General features: G+C 48.3%; 1 protein-coding gene across 4 annotated transcripts in view; it reads left to right on the top strand.

The window, feature by feature from the left end:
• FHL1 (four and a half LIM domains 1) overlaps positions 1-14,082 on the top strand; it is a 64,917-nt gene that overhangs the window by 40,055 nt on the left and 10,780 nt on the right. Inside the window, exon 1 of one of the 4 annotated variants that reach the window (XM_037909659.2) lies at positions 1,220-1,322. The exons of 1 other annotated variant lie outside the window; for it this stretch is intronic. In XM_037909659.2, coding sequence (XP_037765587.1) covers positions 1,301-1,322 — 22 coding nt within the window. In that variant the 5' untranslated portion in view covers positions 1,220-1,300. Of the gene's footprint in view, positions 1-1,219; positions 1,323-4,934; positions 5,153-9,161; positions 9,541-14,082 lie in introns of those variants that run through there. 2 more of the 4 variants (XM_027830811.3, XM_043522040.1) reach the window with 2 other exon arrangements.

Raw genomic sequence — 14,082 nt, 5'->3', positions numbered from 1 at the left:
GGCATCTTATGAAACTTTTAGATGTAAATGACAGTTGTGAAGGAGGCTGGTTATGGTACTTTATCTTTGCAGTGTGGAAGCTCCCAGGCAGAGGAGAGCTGACTGGTGTGACTATTATATGCATTGTTGTGGTACTTGGTCAATCTTCCTGTAGTTAAAATAGGTGACTTTCCAGATATTTGCAGCACACCTAACATCAATACCGACACGGATACTTAGAACTTTCTATTCCAACTGCTGTGCAAAGTGCAGGGGCCACAGAGATGGGCCTTGTTGAAAAGAATTGCAACATTAGCTCCCTGATACTCACAACTCCCTCTGAGTAGGTGAGAGTGGAAAGTTGAGCTCGAGAGGTTAACAGACTTTCCCACGGCCCCGTAGTCAGTCAGTGTCGTAAACAGGATTAGAATTCAGGAGTTCCTGGCTTCCAGCCGTGAGCTCAGACCACTGATCACCCTGTCTGTCTGCCATGCCTGGAAACAAACAGCTGTTCCTGTGGTGTTAGGGAAGCTGCTAACATAGCTTCCCGCCACTTCACACTGTAAACTAGTGGGTAATACTTGAGAAACGGGGCTTATTATAAAGACAGTAGGAGGCCAGCCTCAGCTGTGATTGTGAAAACTAATTGCATTAAGTTATGCAGGATTTTAAATACCAGAAGTAAATCTTCAGTGCATGTGAATTCCCCCTATTTGTGCCCTACTCACTGTTAAGGGGCCTTGGGTTCTGGCATGCCAAACTGTGGTTTTCCCCTTGACCTAGCAGAGCTGATGGGGGGTCTAAGAATGGCATTTTTAACTCATTCCGTTTTTTTAGCTGGACCCTAAATATTTTGCAGTCAGCCCTTTTTTTTTAAATAAAGAACAGCTCAGAATTAGTATAACTGAGACAGCACTGTCCCAAACCATTTGGGTCTATACATGAGGTTAACATGTTGTAACACTTGTAAGCTAGTTTTCAAGCCAAGGCCAAATTGTACGTTAGCAGAGAGGTCAAGTTCCTATGGTGCTTCTCTGCCTTTAAAACTAATTTGGATGCTGAAGTAGTTGTGCAGGTATTTATATGTTGTTTATGGTACTTTCACCAGATCCTATTCTTCTCCCTTGGATCACCTAAAATGGTAAGAATTTTTGACTGGGATTAATCTGTGATCTCTGGGGAGGGGACAACTGCGGGTGGGTCTTTCTGTATTAATAGCCTCCCCTTAAATGTATGTTATCAAACGAGACACATTCTTATCAGCCGAGAAACTCTGAACTGAGTTGTCTAAGGGGCTGCCTGTGAATTTGTTCCCGTAATAATGGCTTACCACAGACATTCAGGTAAAATGGAAATATCATAGACTATTTAATAAGTGCCAGTCTTGTGTTTAAAATACCTTTATATTGTGCAACTTGCTTTGGTAGCAGGATATTGTATCATAGAAGCAATTCTTTATTTAGCACATTCTTAGTGGTTTGAACGATTGGCAAGCTGTAATTAATGATAACCATTTGGGATTGCAGCAATAGAAGTTATTACATGGTGTAGCCAAAGATATTGTTGATTAAGCTCTTTTGAAATGGTTTTAAATAGTAAATGCTTTGTTATACAGTGCAGTGGGAAGCCTGTGGTTCGACTGTGATTTTAGTAAAGCTATCAAATGATCCTCAGATTTGGGGCGGGAGGGTGGGGAATGGCTTGTGGATATTTACTATGGAATGTGCTGGCTTTGTCATTATCATTGGTAGTAGGAGAAATGTACAGCAGCGGAGAAAGGAGGGAGGTAGAAAATATAACCATAGATGGGTTGCTACACTTTAGGGGGAGGATTGTGGTTACTATGCATTTCTTCTCTGTGTTAGTGGTAGCCTCCTTGATCAAACAGAGGGACCCTCTGCATTAGCAAGAAAGAATAGGGTTCTCTCTCCCATGTACATTGATGGGAATTAAGCAAGCATGTTTAGTGTGTACCCCTTAGCATACACCTATTTCATGGCTTATGGTCTGATGTGAGGAGGTCACTGAAAATGCCCTACATAAACCGACTGTTTGGGATTTTGATGGATGTTAGACATTTTAATAATTTGGTCAATTTCCTCAAGTTAACTGATTTTGTTTAACAGTCCAATGCCTTGTTACCTCCACAGACTAAAGATGACAACTGCTTTTACCATTCTGACTCTCATCGCAAGTTGCTCTGCTCTGAGAATATATTGTATTCTCAGTTTGTAGCCCAGGTCCTGCTGACACCAATCTGAACTGCACACATGGAACAAGTGGAGTTCACAGCCCTTGAGAGTTAATTTGATGAGAATAAAAGATCCTTTCAAAATTAGAGGGGAAAGGTATGGAATGTAGCCCTGTCCATGCCCAGATTCTCAGGTGTCTTTTGTGTAATATGTGTACAATATTCCTACAGAACGGAGTATTGGTCCTTCTAATCTTTTTTCATTACAGTAAAAATTAATGTAGGTGGCGTCACTTGAAGCACCTCTGAGTTAATAGAGCCACACGTTTCATTTAGATCTTAGAAAGATGTTCATATTTTGTTAACTAGCAATTTATTATTAAAACACACCCTCAATAGTGAATACGGCTCCAAGAATGCCACGTGTTACCATACGGTAGGTTCTTCTTACTGGTCTTGTGGACAAGAGACACTGGTGTGGGACTCAAGAGATCTGGCTTCAGTTTTCTGCTCTGCCACAGATTCCCTGCCTGACTGTGAGCAAGCAGCTTAGACCCTAATCCTGTAAGTGCTTGTGCATCTCAGGAGCCCCATTAATTTCAGTGGGGCTTCGCACATGTCGAAAGTTAAGAGTTTGCAGGATTATGGCCTCAATCACTCTGCCTCAGATCCCCATCTGAAAACCTGGGTTACTAGCACTTCCCTACCCCAGAGATGTTTCAGAGTAACAGCCGTTAGTCTGTATTCGCAAAAAGAAAAGGAGTACTTGTGGCACCTTAGAGACCGTTAGTCTGTATTCGCAAAAAGAAAAGGAGTACTTGTGGCACCTTAGAGACTAACCAATTTATTTGAGCATTAGCTTTCGTGAGCTACAGCTCACTTCATCGGATGCATACTGTGTAAAGTATAGAAGATCTTTTTATACACACAAAGCATGAAAAAATGGGTGTTTACCACTACAAAAGGTTTTCTCTCCCCCCCACCCCACTCTCCTGCTGGTAATAGCTTATCTAAAGTGATCACTCTCCTTACAATGTGTATGATAATCAAGTTGGGCCATATCCAGCACAAATCCCCCCGCCCCCCTCCTCAGACGTTCTTGTTAAACCCTGGATTTGTGCTGGAAATGGCCCACCTTGATTATCATACACATTGTAAGGAGAGTGGTCACTTTAGATAAGCTATTACCAGCAGGAGAGTGGGTTTGTGTGTGTGTGGGGTGGGGGGCGGGGGGTGAGAAAACCTGGATTTGTGCTGGAAATGGCCCAACTTGATTATCATACACATTGTAAGGAGAGTGATCACTTTAGATAAGCTATTACCAGCAGGAGAGTGGGGTGGGAGGAGGTATTTTTTCATGCTTTCTGTGTATAAAAAGATCTTCTACACTTCCCACAGTATGCATCCAATGAAGTGAGCTGTAGCTCACCAAAGCTTATGCTCAAATAAATTGGTTAGTCTCTAAGGTGCCACAAGTACTCCTTTTCTTTCTACCCCAGAGAGGTGCTGTGAGGGTCCATTGTTATACCTGTGAGGTGCTCAGATGCTGTGGTGATGGGGCTGCATAGATACTGCAAAATCCGTCAGGAACTTGCAGTAGCCCATGTCTTAATAAAAGCACCTCTCATATATCAACATAGTAGCTTGTAGATTGTGCTGGGTGAGAGCACACACACTAAAGCTTTGCAATAGAAGAACGCTGCTCTTGGCTAATCTCCTTGCACAAATGAACCTTAACCTTTTCTCTCTCTTTCCGGTTTGCCAGGGGTACACACCACCAGCCTGCAATCCCCTTTTACAAGAGGTGCTATTAACTTCATGCCTCATGACTGATGAAGGGAAGCGTCCTTCTTTTTAAGTGTAGTCATTTGGCACCTTTGCGGTTTAGAGCAGACCAGATGGCATTGCATGAAGGGATTCAGAGTACAGTGACTGAGATCCCACACCTGGGGCCAGATCCTCAGCTGCCATACATCAGCCTCGCTCCATTGCGGTCACTGAAACTGCACTGATTTACGCTAGCATCGAAAGAAAACACCCTCATCTACCTGAGAATACTGTTTGCAGTGTTGTTATAGCTGTGTTGGTCCCAGGATATTAGAGACACAAGGCAGGTGAGGTAATAGCCTTTGTTGGACCAACTGCTGCTGGTGGAAGCTTTCGAGTTTCACAGAGCTCTTCTTCAGCCTCCTTTGAGAGCCTCAAGTTATAACAGGAGTTCAGGATATCCAGTGACACCTGTAATCCCCTTTTTGTTACTCTTCCAAGAGCTCAGTCTTCACTGGGAGCAGCAGCACCTATTTTCCTAAAGCAGCTCCAGAAACGAACTCCCTCTTGAGCTAGGGATTCAGTTCCCAGCAGCTCTGGCAGTGCTCCCTGGTGAGCTTGGCTGCTGTTCCTGAAGAGCTCTGTGAAGCTTGAAAGCTTGTCTCTTCCATCAGCAGAAGTTGGCAGTAAAAGAACTGAAACTATGTCGGTAATGTATCAACGTACTAATAGAAGGTTAGTAGGTTAAGGTCTCATCTTCCTTCCTAAGTGGCAAACAGGTTAATAAAGTTTAAGCACAGTTTCCCTATTCACTTTTACAGCCCAGCCTTTGAGTTCCTGTATAAAGCTTTATCGCATTTGTACATGCTCCCTGGAGACATTGACACACAGCCTATGCGAAGTGCTCTGCTTATCGGTTATGCTTAAGTTTCATTTGTTAAATGTGTTCTGCAAATCATTGCTATGATGTGTTGCTTTATATAGCCCGACTGAATTCCAGGTAATCAAGCTGGAGGCCACAAAAGTCAGGAAAACGAGTGTTCTTACGTTTGGGGGGAGAGGGACGGCCTCGCAGATGTGTTTAGAAATTAATGTTCACAGAGAGAAGTTGATTATTCAGCCCTGGATATTGTGTATTGCTCGCAGATAGAGCTGGATCAAGCGTGTTTATTTGCATGAATGAAATCGTCCTTGCATCCAATTTCAAGCGACGTTGTAAGTAGTGCTTTTTGGCTTTGTGTCCTTTGGAGAGAACATATTAAGAAATATAGAGTGGTTTACCAGATTGTAGAATTATTACTGACCATAAAGCCAAACAGAAAGCTCACCCTGGAAGTTGTGGCATGCTTAGCACAGTGCCTAAGCCCTGGTCTACACTAGGACCTTAGGTCGAATTTAGCAGCGTTAAATCGATGAAAACCTGCACCCGTCCACACGATGAAGCCCTTTATTTCGACTTAAAGGGCTCTTAAAATCGATTTCCTTACTCCACCCCTGACAAGTGGATTAGCGCTTAAATCGGCCTTGCTGGGTCGAATTTGGGGTACTTTGGACACAATTCGACAGTATTGGCCTCCGGGAGCTATCCCAGAGTGCTCCATTGTGACTGCTCTGGACAGCACTCTCAACTCAGATGCACGATTGTTTGCTGTTGCTCTGACGCAGGGAGGGGCGACTGACGACACGGCTTACAGAGTTGGCTTACAGGGAGTTAAATCAACAAAGGGGGTGGCTTTACATCAAGGAGTATTTCAGGCAGGACTTCACGGAGGGTTCCAATAAGAAATGGTGCACCTAAGTTATTGTTCTTATTGGAACAAGGAGGTTAGTCTGGCCTCTGATTGATACATGGCTAGATTTACCTCGCTGCATCTTCTCTGTGAGTGACTGCAGTGTGACCTAGAGGAATGAGTCCCCTAGACGGGGGGCGGGGGGTTTGCAAATGAGTACAAAACAAATCTGGTCTATTTCTTGTTTTGATCCATTCCATCTATCTTTTACATCTTTGGCTGGCAGCAGACAGTGCAGAAGGACTGCAAGCCATCCACATCTCATGGCTGCTCGGCAGAAGATGGTACAATAGGACTGCTAGCCATCCTCATCTCTTGCCTGCCCGGCAGAAGATGATGCAGTAGGACTGCTAGCAATCCGTATCACCTGACTGCTCACCATAAGATGGTTCAATAGGACTGACTGCAGGACTAAAGAGAATGACCTGATCAAGTCACTCCAAATTTAGTCCCTGCGCCCATGTCTGCCCAGGCGCTCCTGATCAACCTCACACAGGCGACCAGGAGCACCTCGGACATGACGATGACGGCTACCAGTCCTATTGCACCGTCTGCTGCCACAAGGCAATGGGTTGCTGCTGCTGTGTAGCAATGCAGTACCGCGTCTGCCAGCACCCAGGAGACATACGGTGACAGTGAGCTGAGCGGGCTCCATGCTTGCCGTGGTATGGCGTCTGCACAGGTAACTCAGGAAAAAAGGCGCGAAACGATTGTCTGCCCTTGCTTTCACGGAGGGAGGGAGGGAAGGGGGGACTGACGATATGTACCCAGAACCACCCGCGACAATGTTTTAGCCCCATCAGGCATTGGGATCTCAACCCAGAATTCCAATGGGCAGCGGAGACTGCGGGAACTGTGGAATAGCTACCCACAGTGCAACACTCCGGAAGTCGACTCTAGCCTCGGTACTGTGGAAGCACTCCACCGAGTTAATGCACTTAATGCACTTAGAGCATTTTCTGTGGGGACACGCACACTCGAATATATAAAACCGATTTCTAAAAAACTGACTTCTATAAATTCGACCTAATTTCATAATGTAGACATACCCTAAGACATTCTAGAGGGTGAAAAGGATTGGTGTGTGTGAACTGAGGGACGGCTTTGGAAAAGGAGCAGAAGCTCTTTTTGCATAATCAGCTAATTGACACCTTTTTGGTCAGATAGATTTACAGCTGAATTGTAACTTGTTTTCACATAAGTTTGCTGACATGGGATAAGGTCATTGGTGTGGCCTGCTGCCCTGCAGCGGTAGCCCAGCTCACCAGGGAGTGAGGTCAAGGCATTGCATTGCCAGAGCTGCTGGGAACTCAATCGCTTGCTTAAGATGGAGTTAGTTTCTGGAGCTGCTTTAGGAAAATTGGTGCTGCTGCTCCCAGTGAAGTCTGAGCTCTTGGAAGAGTAACAAAAAGAGGATTACAAATGTCATGGGATATCTTGGACTCTTGTTACTACTTGAGGCTCTCAAGGGAGTTCGAGGAGTTGGCACGTAATGCAGTAAATCCTCCTCTGGCAGTTCACACACCCAACACCTACACTTAGCTTATCCCGCACCTCATGGAGATCAGCCCAGGCGGGAAAGTCATTCAAGTCTGGTGGTTGCTTGTGCCTGTTTCTTCAGAGTTTCTTCCCTCAGTGACTGGTTTATATGTAAAGCTGAAGGAAAATATGGATCACAATATATTCTGATGATGCATGTGTGATACTTCTGAAGTTAAACAATGCTGCTCAAACTCCCTTCATCTAGACACCATGGTCAGGAAAAAATTAGCTTGTAGAACAGTTACATCCAAAGAAGACACGTTCAGGGTTATTTCAAGCTCGAACACGTGCACCACACTGTCTTGCTCTTGAAGGACGTGCTGCACCTGTAACGTTATTGTATCCCTTGGTTAGTGCTTGCTTTGACGTGTGGAGAGCTGCTTTGCGTTGCTGTAGAATGCAGGTTGCCCTGGCATTGGTCCATACTGTACGCTGGAGAGCTGCTGAGCAACTTGTGTAATGCAACTGTGTAAAGCTGCACGCTGAAATAAAGCCAGGTGAAGGAAGACAGAGCCCAGGAGAGAGGGGGAATCCTGATATTTCCATATATCCAGTGCTGGGTTTGCCATCGATGACATGGGATTACTTTCCAGACAACAGGGCCATGTCAGGGTTGAAGTAACTGGAAGTTTGGGCAATGTCAGTGGTAGGGATTGTAATGGGGGCAAGTGACTAAGGGGCTGCAAATCTCTCTTCTCCAAAATAATGAACTGCTGCGGCTGCTGCCGAGTCTCCAGTTGAGTAAGGGGCGGGGTAGAGATGGGGTGTCAGATCATCCATGCTGTGGCACTGTGCCTCCTCCCTGAGCCCACCAGCTCCGTGACAGCCTTGGAGCTATGCTGTTGGGGACTCCCTCGGCCCACAGTGGCCCCTAGGGAGCTGGGGACTCTGTGGAAAAGGTCATACGGCCTTGGGATTGGCCCAGTTCCACACAGAGAGGGGGGATGGCTGGCTCCATGGCAGCACCCCCTCTCCTGCTGAACCCTGCCTGTTATTTGCAGGAATAACAGGTGGACAGTGTATTTTCCCCTCTGGGCCCCTCTAGCTTTCACTCCATCCCCTTGGAGTGTACTTGGCCTCCATGGAGAGGTCTGTGAGGGGTTTGGGAGGGGAAGGGATGGCTCTGCAGAAGTGGCTGGGCTTCTGTGTGTGCGTGCGTGTGTGTGCACAGGTAATGTGCTCCATATGCAGACTGGGAATGCTCCAGGCCATAATTAGTCCCTCTATTTACAAAAAATTAAACCCTCTGGTAGCTAGAATCTGGCAGGAGTTGTGTGCTGGCTCCTTTGCTTTTGGTGCTGTGTTTATCTTTTGCAGACACTAAAGCTGTTGTCTGTTGTTTGCACGTGATGCATTCAGGTGCAGCGACGCGGTTGCAAGGAAGGGCCATAGGTTTGTAGTGATGTCGTCTTGCTCAAGGGGATCATAAAACTAAGATGAAGAAATGTTCCAATGCTGCCTGCCCTGGACTGCGCTTAATTCAATTTCTTTCAAATAAATCCTGTTTGGCTGACAAAGCTGTACATATTTGGCCATTGTCCACATAGTTCCCATATTTCTCATCAGTTTGCATGTTTCAGAAATGATACACATGTGGCTCTTGGCTCAGTTCCAGGATGTGCATGGGCTCGATGCTGCATTGTCAACAAGAAAGCGTTGTCCCTCTGACCTTGGCAAGGCAGTGTTTCCAGACAGGAAAACTGGCCTGGGTCCCAAAAGAAATCTGTTCGCCCAGCTGCTTGGGCTTTATTTTATTAAAATGGAAAGAGAACAGAGACGGTGGACGCTGTCTTCTAATCTCTGCCACTGACTCACTGTGCCACGCCCATCTCTCGCTGGGCGCCCGCTCACCTCCCCTCTCAAACACAGGAGGGGCTGTCTGATGGGAATACGTGGAGCACGCGCCTGGGTCATGTGTGTTCTAGATTGGTCAGTGGGGTTGCACAGGTGTGACTGGGAGCAGCATGTTACCCAAAGCTGGAGGAGCCCAGAAACCAAACAGGAGACAAAAAGGAGGTTTCTTCCTCTTGAAAACCGAGGCAGCACCAGTGGGTGCGAGTCCACCCTCCTTTCCCCTTCCATGTTAATAACATCAGAAGAAACTGAATCCAGCGTGACCCGATGGTCACCTACACAAACGTCCGGCTCATGGCAAGTCACTGAGCCCAAGCAGGGAGCATCAGGTGAGGATGAAGGAAACAGCAGGTTCACCTCCAGAGAGGCCCCTCCGGAGCTTGGCAGCCAAGGAGCGTTCCTTTCAACTCTGCTTTGGTGAGGAAAGTAATTTTTGATGCCAATTGGTTCATAGTTAATGAGACACAACAGAGGGGTGAGGGGTAGCTCAGTGGTTTGAGCATTGGCCTGCTAAACCCAGGGTTGTGAGGTCAATCCTTGTAGGGGGCCATTTAGGGATCTGGGGCAAAAATTGGGGATTGGTCCTGCTTTGAGTAGGGGGTTGGACTAGATGACCTCCTGAGGTCCCTTCCAACCCTGATATTCTATGATTCTATGAAACCAACCTGCTGGTGTTAACTTGATGTTGATGGCTAGGGCCTGCTCCTGCTCCCACTGAAACCAAAGGCAATGCCCCCATTGACCTCAGTAGACCAGGATTCAAGCCCTTAGCTTGTAATTTCTGATAGTGCTATTAGTGGAAACTTACCAGTCGCTTGGGACTGGCAAGTGGCTAAAGAGAAAGGAGCAGAAAACAAGTCCTCTAGCTGTCAAAGCACTGTCATCTGCTGCCATCAGAGCACTTCAGAAATAAATAGCCAGGGTCAAAGGGACTCCTGCTGCCTGATTGCCATGGAAACTCCACCGCCTTGAAGGCTTGCACCAATCTGAGAAGTTTGCCTACCTCTTCTGCACCTACCTAGCCCTGTGGGCCCAGTCTGTGACCCAGAATAGGGGCAAAGAAGCCATAAAGGAAGCCGAGTCTGTCCCAGTTCCTGCACATGGCATTGAATTTCATGAGACAAAGGGTTAAGGCAGGCTGGGCAACCAAAAACATCAATCAAAAGCCCAATCGCTGTTTTTCAAAGGGTAACTCAGGCTAGGAAGGTCTGACACTACACTGCAGGAATAGAAGGCTGCAGAGCTCACCACAGTAATAGCAGCCAATGCATTTGCCTGGCACTGTTGCCGTTTCTTTGAATTTATGCACATTATGTAACCCTATCCTACTGGAATTGGTTCAGTAGATGATCTGTGGCAGAATTGGCACTGGGAGCGCGAATGTAAACTTCTAGTATCGGGTGCCTTTTTCTTCAAAGAGGTAATTTCAGAGTATGGTAAATTAGCAGGATCAAAGCTTGAATCTCTTAAGGGTTACTAGGGTGCCCATCACCATCGTATGTAAGGGCTTCCTGGGCAAAGTAGAGCTGCATAGTGGGGTCCCTAAGGGTCTGTCTACACTGCATATGGGAGCCAGCGTCCCAGCCCAGGTTCAGGGACGTGTGCTAGCAGAGGTCATGCTGGTGTGCTGTAGATGTTGCCTTGACATTGTGCCTTGGGCTGAGCTCGGGCTGTCAAGCCCCCCACCCAGACCTGAGAGCCCAAGCTCCAACCCAAGCCATAGCATCTGCTGAGCGATTTTTAGTGTGCGAGTGTGAGTCCTGCTAGCACCAGTCTGAGGACCCGGCCTGGGAGGCTTGCTCCTAGCTGCAGTGTAGACATTCTCTAATGGACTTCATGGAGTCTCTCTTCCCTGGTAAGAACTTAGGAACACCCAGGCTGGATCAGACCTGGGGGCCATCTAATCCAGTCTCCTGTCTCCAGCAGGGCCCAAGTGCTCAGAGGGAAGGTGCCAGACACTCTGCCTCCCAGGTTAGGGCTCAGTTTAGGTCTTTAATTTAGGCTCTGACCAATGTCAGGGCATATTTACAAGGAGGCGCCACTTGGGATATACATCCATCATTTCCCTTTTCCCTCTGCTGTCTTTCTGAGGGATGGTGGGAGGGCTTTCTCAAAGAAGGGGATGTCGCCACATGCCCTAAACCTGCTCAGATTCTGAATCAGTCCAACTTCCTCTGTCCTCCCACCACCAAGAACACTGTGTCTGGCCCGCACGTGTCTCCTGGGACCTTTGAAAGAGGCACTGTCCCCGTGGACACGGATGGCGCTGCAGTGACGGATGTCCTGGCTGTGATGCCTGAGAAAGTGCCTTGACCTGACAACACAAGCAGGATGGGAACCACCACCAGAGGGGTTGCAGCACAAGTGTAATATGCTCCTGGTGGCTTTTCCCATGGAGGAGGCAAGCAGCCACATTTTGCACTAGCTGGAGCCTGGGCGTTGCATCCACATTCAGCTCCCAGGTGGCGTGAGCCCTGGAAGTGATGAACATGTGCCCCGCAGTGGCCAGGTTCTTGCCTGGCAGGAAGGGGCAGTTTCCAAGGAAGCTGGAGATGGAAGACCATTTGTGCACCATTTACACTACCTCGCCTTCACGATTTAGGGCTCAGTCCTGCAGATGCTGAGCACCGTAGCCCTGATCCAGCAGAGCCCTTGCCTTAACCTCGGGTGTAGCATGTGCCAGAACGCTTTGCTGAATCGTGGCCAGAGTGAGCAGCACGCTGGAGGATCAAGTCCCCAGCCAAGAACTGAGCAGGCCCCCAAGGCTTTGCACCACAAGGGCGATGAGTGGCAGCTGCCTTTGATGGAAGCGGGGGAGGAAATGATGCCGCGTCCCAGCTCGTTCTTTGAAGTGTTCCCTCTTGCAGCTAGATCACAGGGGGCTTGTTTGGGTTTCATTTGAGCCGCGTGCTCTTCACCCAGAGGCTGGGCTCTGGCAGGCATCACGACATCCTTGTGATGGTCGGTGGCAACTGTGGAAGGGTGAGATAGAGCTGGGTGTAGCTGGCACATTGTTGGCAGTGGAGCCCAGGCAGCTGGCTGTCTGTGTGGACTGGTGGATAGTAGAGTGGGAATAAGACAGGTCCCTTGAGACTCAGCAGAAGGCGCCTTTCTTTGGGGGAAAGGCACAGAAACCCATTGCCCTTTGCTGGGCTGTGTTGCAGAGGGATGATGCTCCCTCTTCTGCCCCAGTGAGGGTGTTGATCGCTATATTATATAGAGGTCCGAACTGAGGTCAGGGCCCCATTGTCCTAGGCAGCGTATAAACAAATAGCAAGTCCCTACCCCAAAGAGCTTCTAGTCTAAACAGACAAATGACGGGAGGGGACACAGGCACAGAGAGGTGAAGTGACTTGCTTGATATCACACAGCAAATCATTGTCAGAGCCAGGCACAGAACACAGGTCTCCTGAGCACCAGCCCGGTGCCCTGTCCATTGGTCCATGCCAGAAGTACCACGACTGTGTGGAACTCTGCAGCAAGCTCAAGCAGTGTGAGCAGCCCATGCCTCCGTCCATTGCCCAGAGAAGGGCATTGCTTAGTCCCGCTAGGGCCGGCCCCAGGCCGTGCATGTTCGCAAGCATCCCTGTTCCACGGGGGAGCGAGGCTGCCGAAGTGGCAGGTTAGAGACAGGTGTTTTGCGGAGAGGTTCTTTGCCCCCGTGGCTGCTGCTCTTCGAGAAGAGGCGGGCTGCTGGAGTTTGGAAGGTTTGTTTCTCTGACAGAGGCGCTGACAGCTGTTCTTCACTAGCTGTCATCACCCACAAGGGGCATAGCTCTGTTTGGCCGGTGATGGCTAGAACGTCCCTTGTGCACGCGCTCAGGTACTGGTACGGCCCCCCCTTCCATTCTGTCTAAGCACTTCACAGCCTTTGGTCTGTTTGTCCTGTGAGGTAGGGCAGTGCTGTCCCTCCCGTGGTACAGATGGGGAACCAAAGCACAGCGAGACGGGAACTTCCCCGAGGGCAAGCAGGGAAGCTGTGGTTGAGCTGGGCATTGCACCAGAGTCCCAGGCTAGTGACCTAGCCGCTGGGCCACCCTTACCCCCAAAGGGCTTCTGGAGCCCCATCCCGAGTAATGTGGCTGAACTCTGCGGCGGGGGGGTTAGTGCCAAGTGCTTGGGTGCAGTGTTTTTCTCTCTCTCTGAGTATTTCCCCCCTGTGACATGCTCTTCATGGCCCCTGGAAAGCCAGCCTGTGGGGAACTGAAGAGGCAGAGAGAACAGACTTCGGTCAACAGCAAAAACAGGAAGCAAGTATCATTTACCATGTCGAATCTAATTCTGTTTCCCTGCTGTCCCCTGCTTTAGGGCTATCAAGAGCCAATAATTGAATTTCCTCTTGGCGTTTTCTGTTGACAGGACTCAGCCTCATCTCTCTGTCCAGCTATTGCCAAGGAGGAAAATTCTTGTTTACTTTCATTACAGTAAACTGAAAAAATGCACTGAGTGTAACTGAGGGAAGCAGTCCGTCAAAATAAATTAGCAAAGACTGTTTTACATCCGCACGGCCAGAAGACCAATTGTTTTGGGAGGAATTTTCACATACACCCCTGCTGACCCTGTTCACATGACTACAGGGAATTGTGTCTCAGTGCAGATGCTTATATGCCATGGTGACAGGAACCTTCCCTGGCTCCTATCTGTGGATAAGTATAGGGAACGGGAACAGAAGTTGTCCTTGGGGTACCGAGCAGGGACCCTGCCAGGCAGGGTTGGATGTCCATGGCGGGTGATCCCTGACTTCCAGCCAAGGTGCAGCTCAGCTGGCAAACATTACTTCCGGTGGAAAAGTCTACAGAGTTATGAGAGCATCACATTTGCCTCCTGAAAGGTTGGGGCCAGGTTCAAAATGTAAGCTAGCAGTCAGATTTCTATTGCTGGACCCCTGAAAAGACAGAGAGGAAGCAGTCACCTGTTAGCAGAGCCATGTTGGCAGGAAGTTTCCTTTAATTTAGAGCA

Source organism: Chelonia mydas, chromosome 9 (genome assembly GCF_015237465.2).
Source record: "Chelonia mydas isolate rCheMyd1 chromosome 9, rCheMyd1.pri.v2, whole genome shotgun sequence".
Taxonomy (NCBI): Eukaryota; Metazoa; Chordata; order Testudines; family Cheloniidae; genus Chelonia; species Chelonia mydas.
The sequence above is the reverse complement of the archived record's forward strand: the minus strand, read 5'-3'. Positions and strand labels throughout refer to the sequence as shown.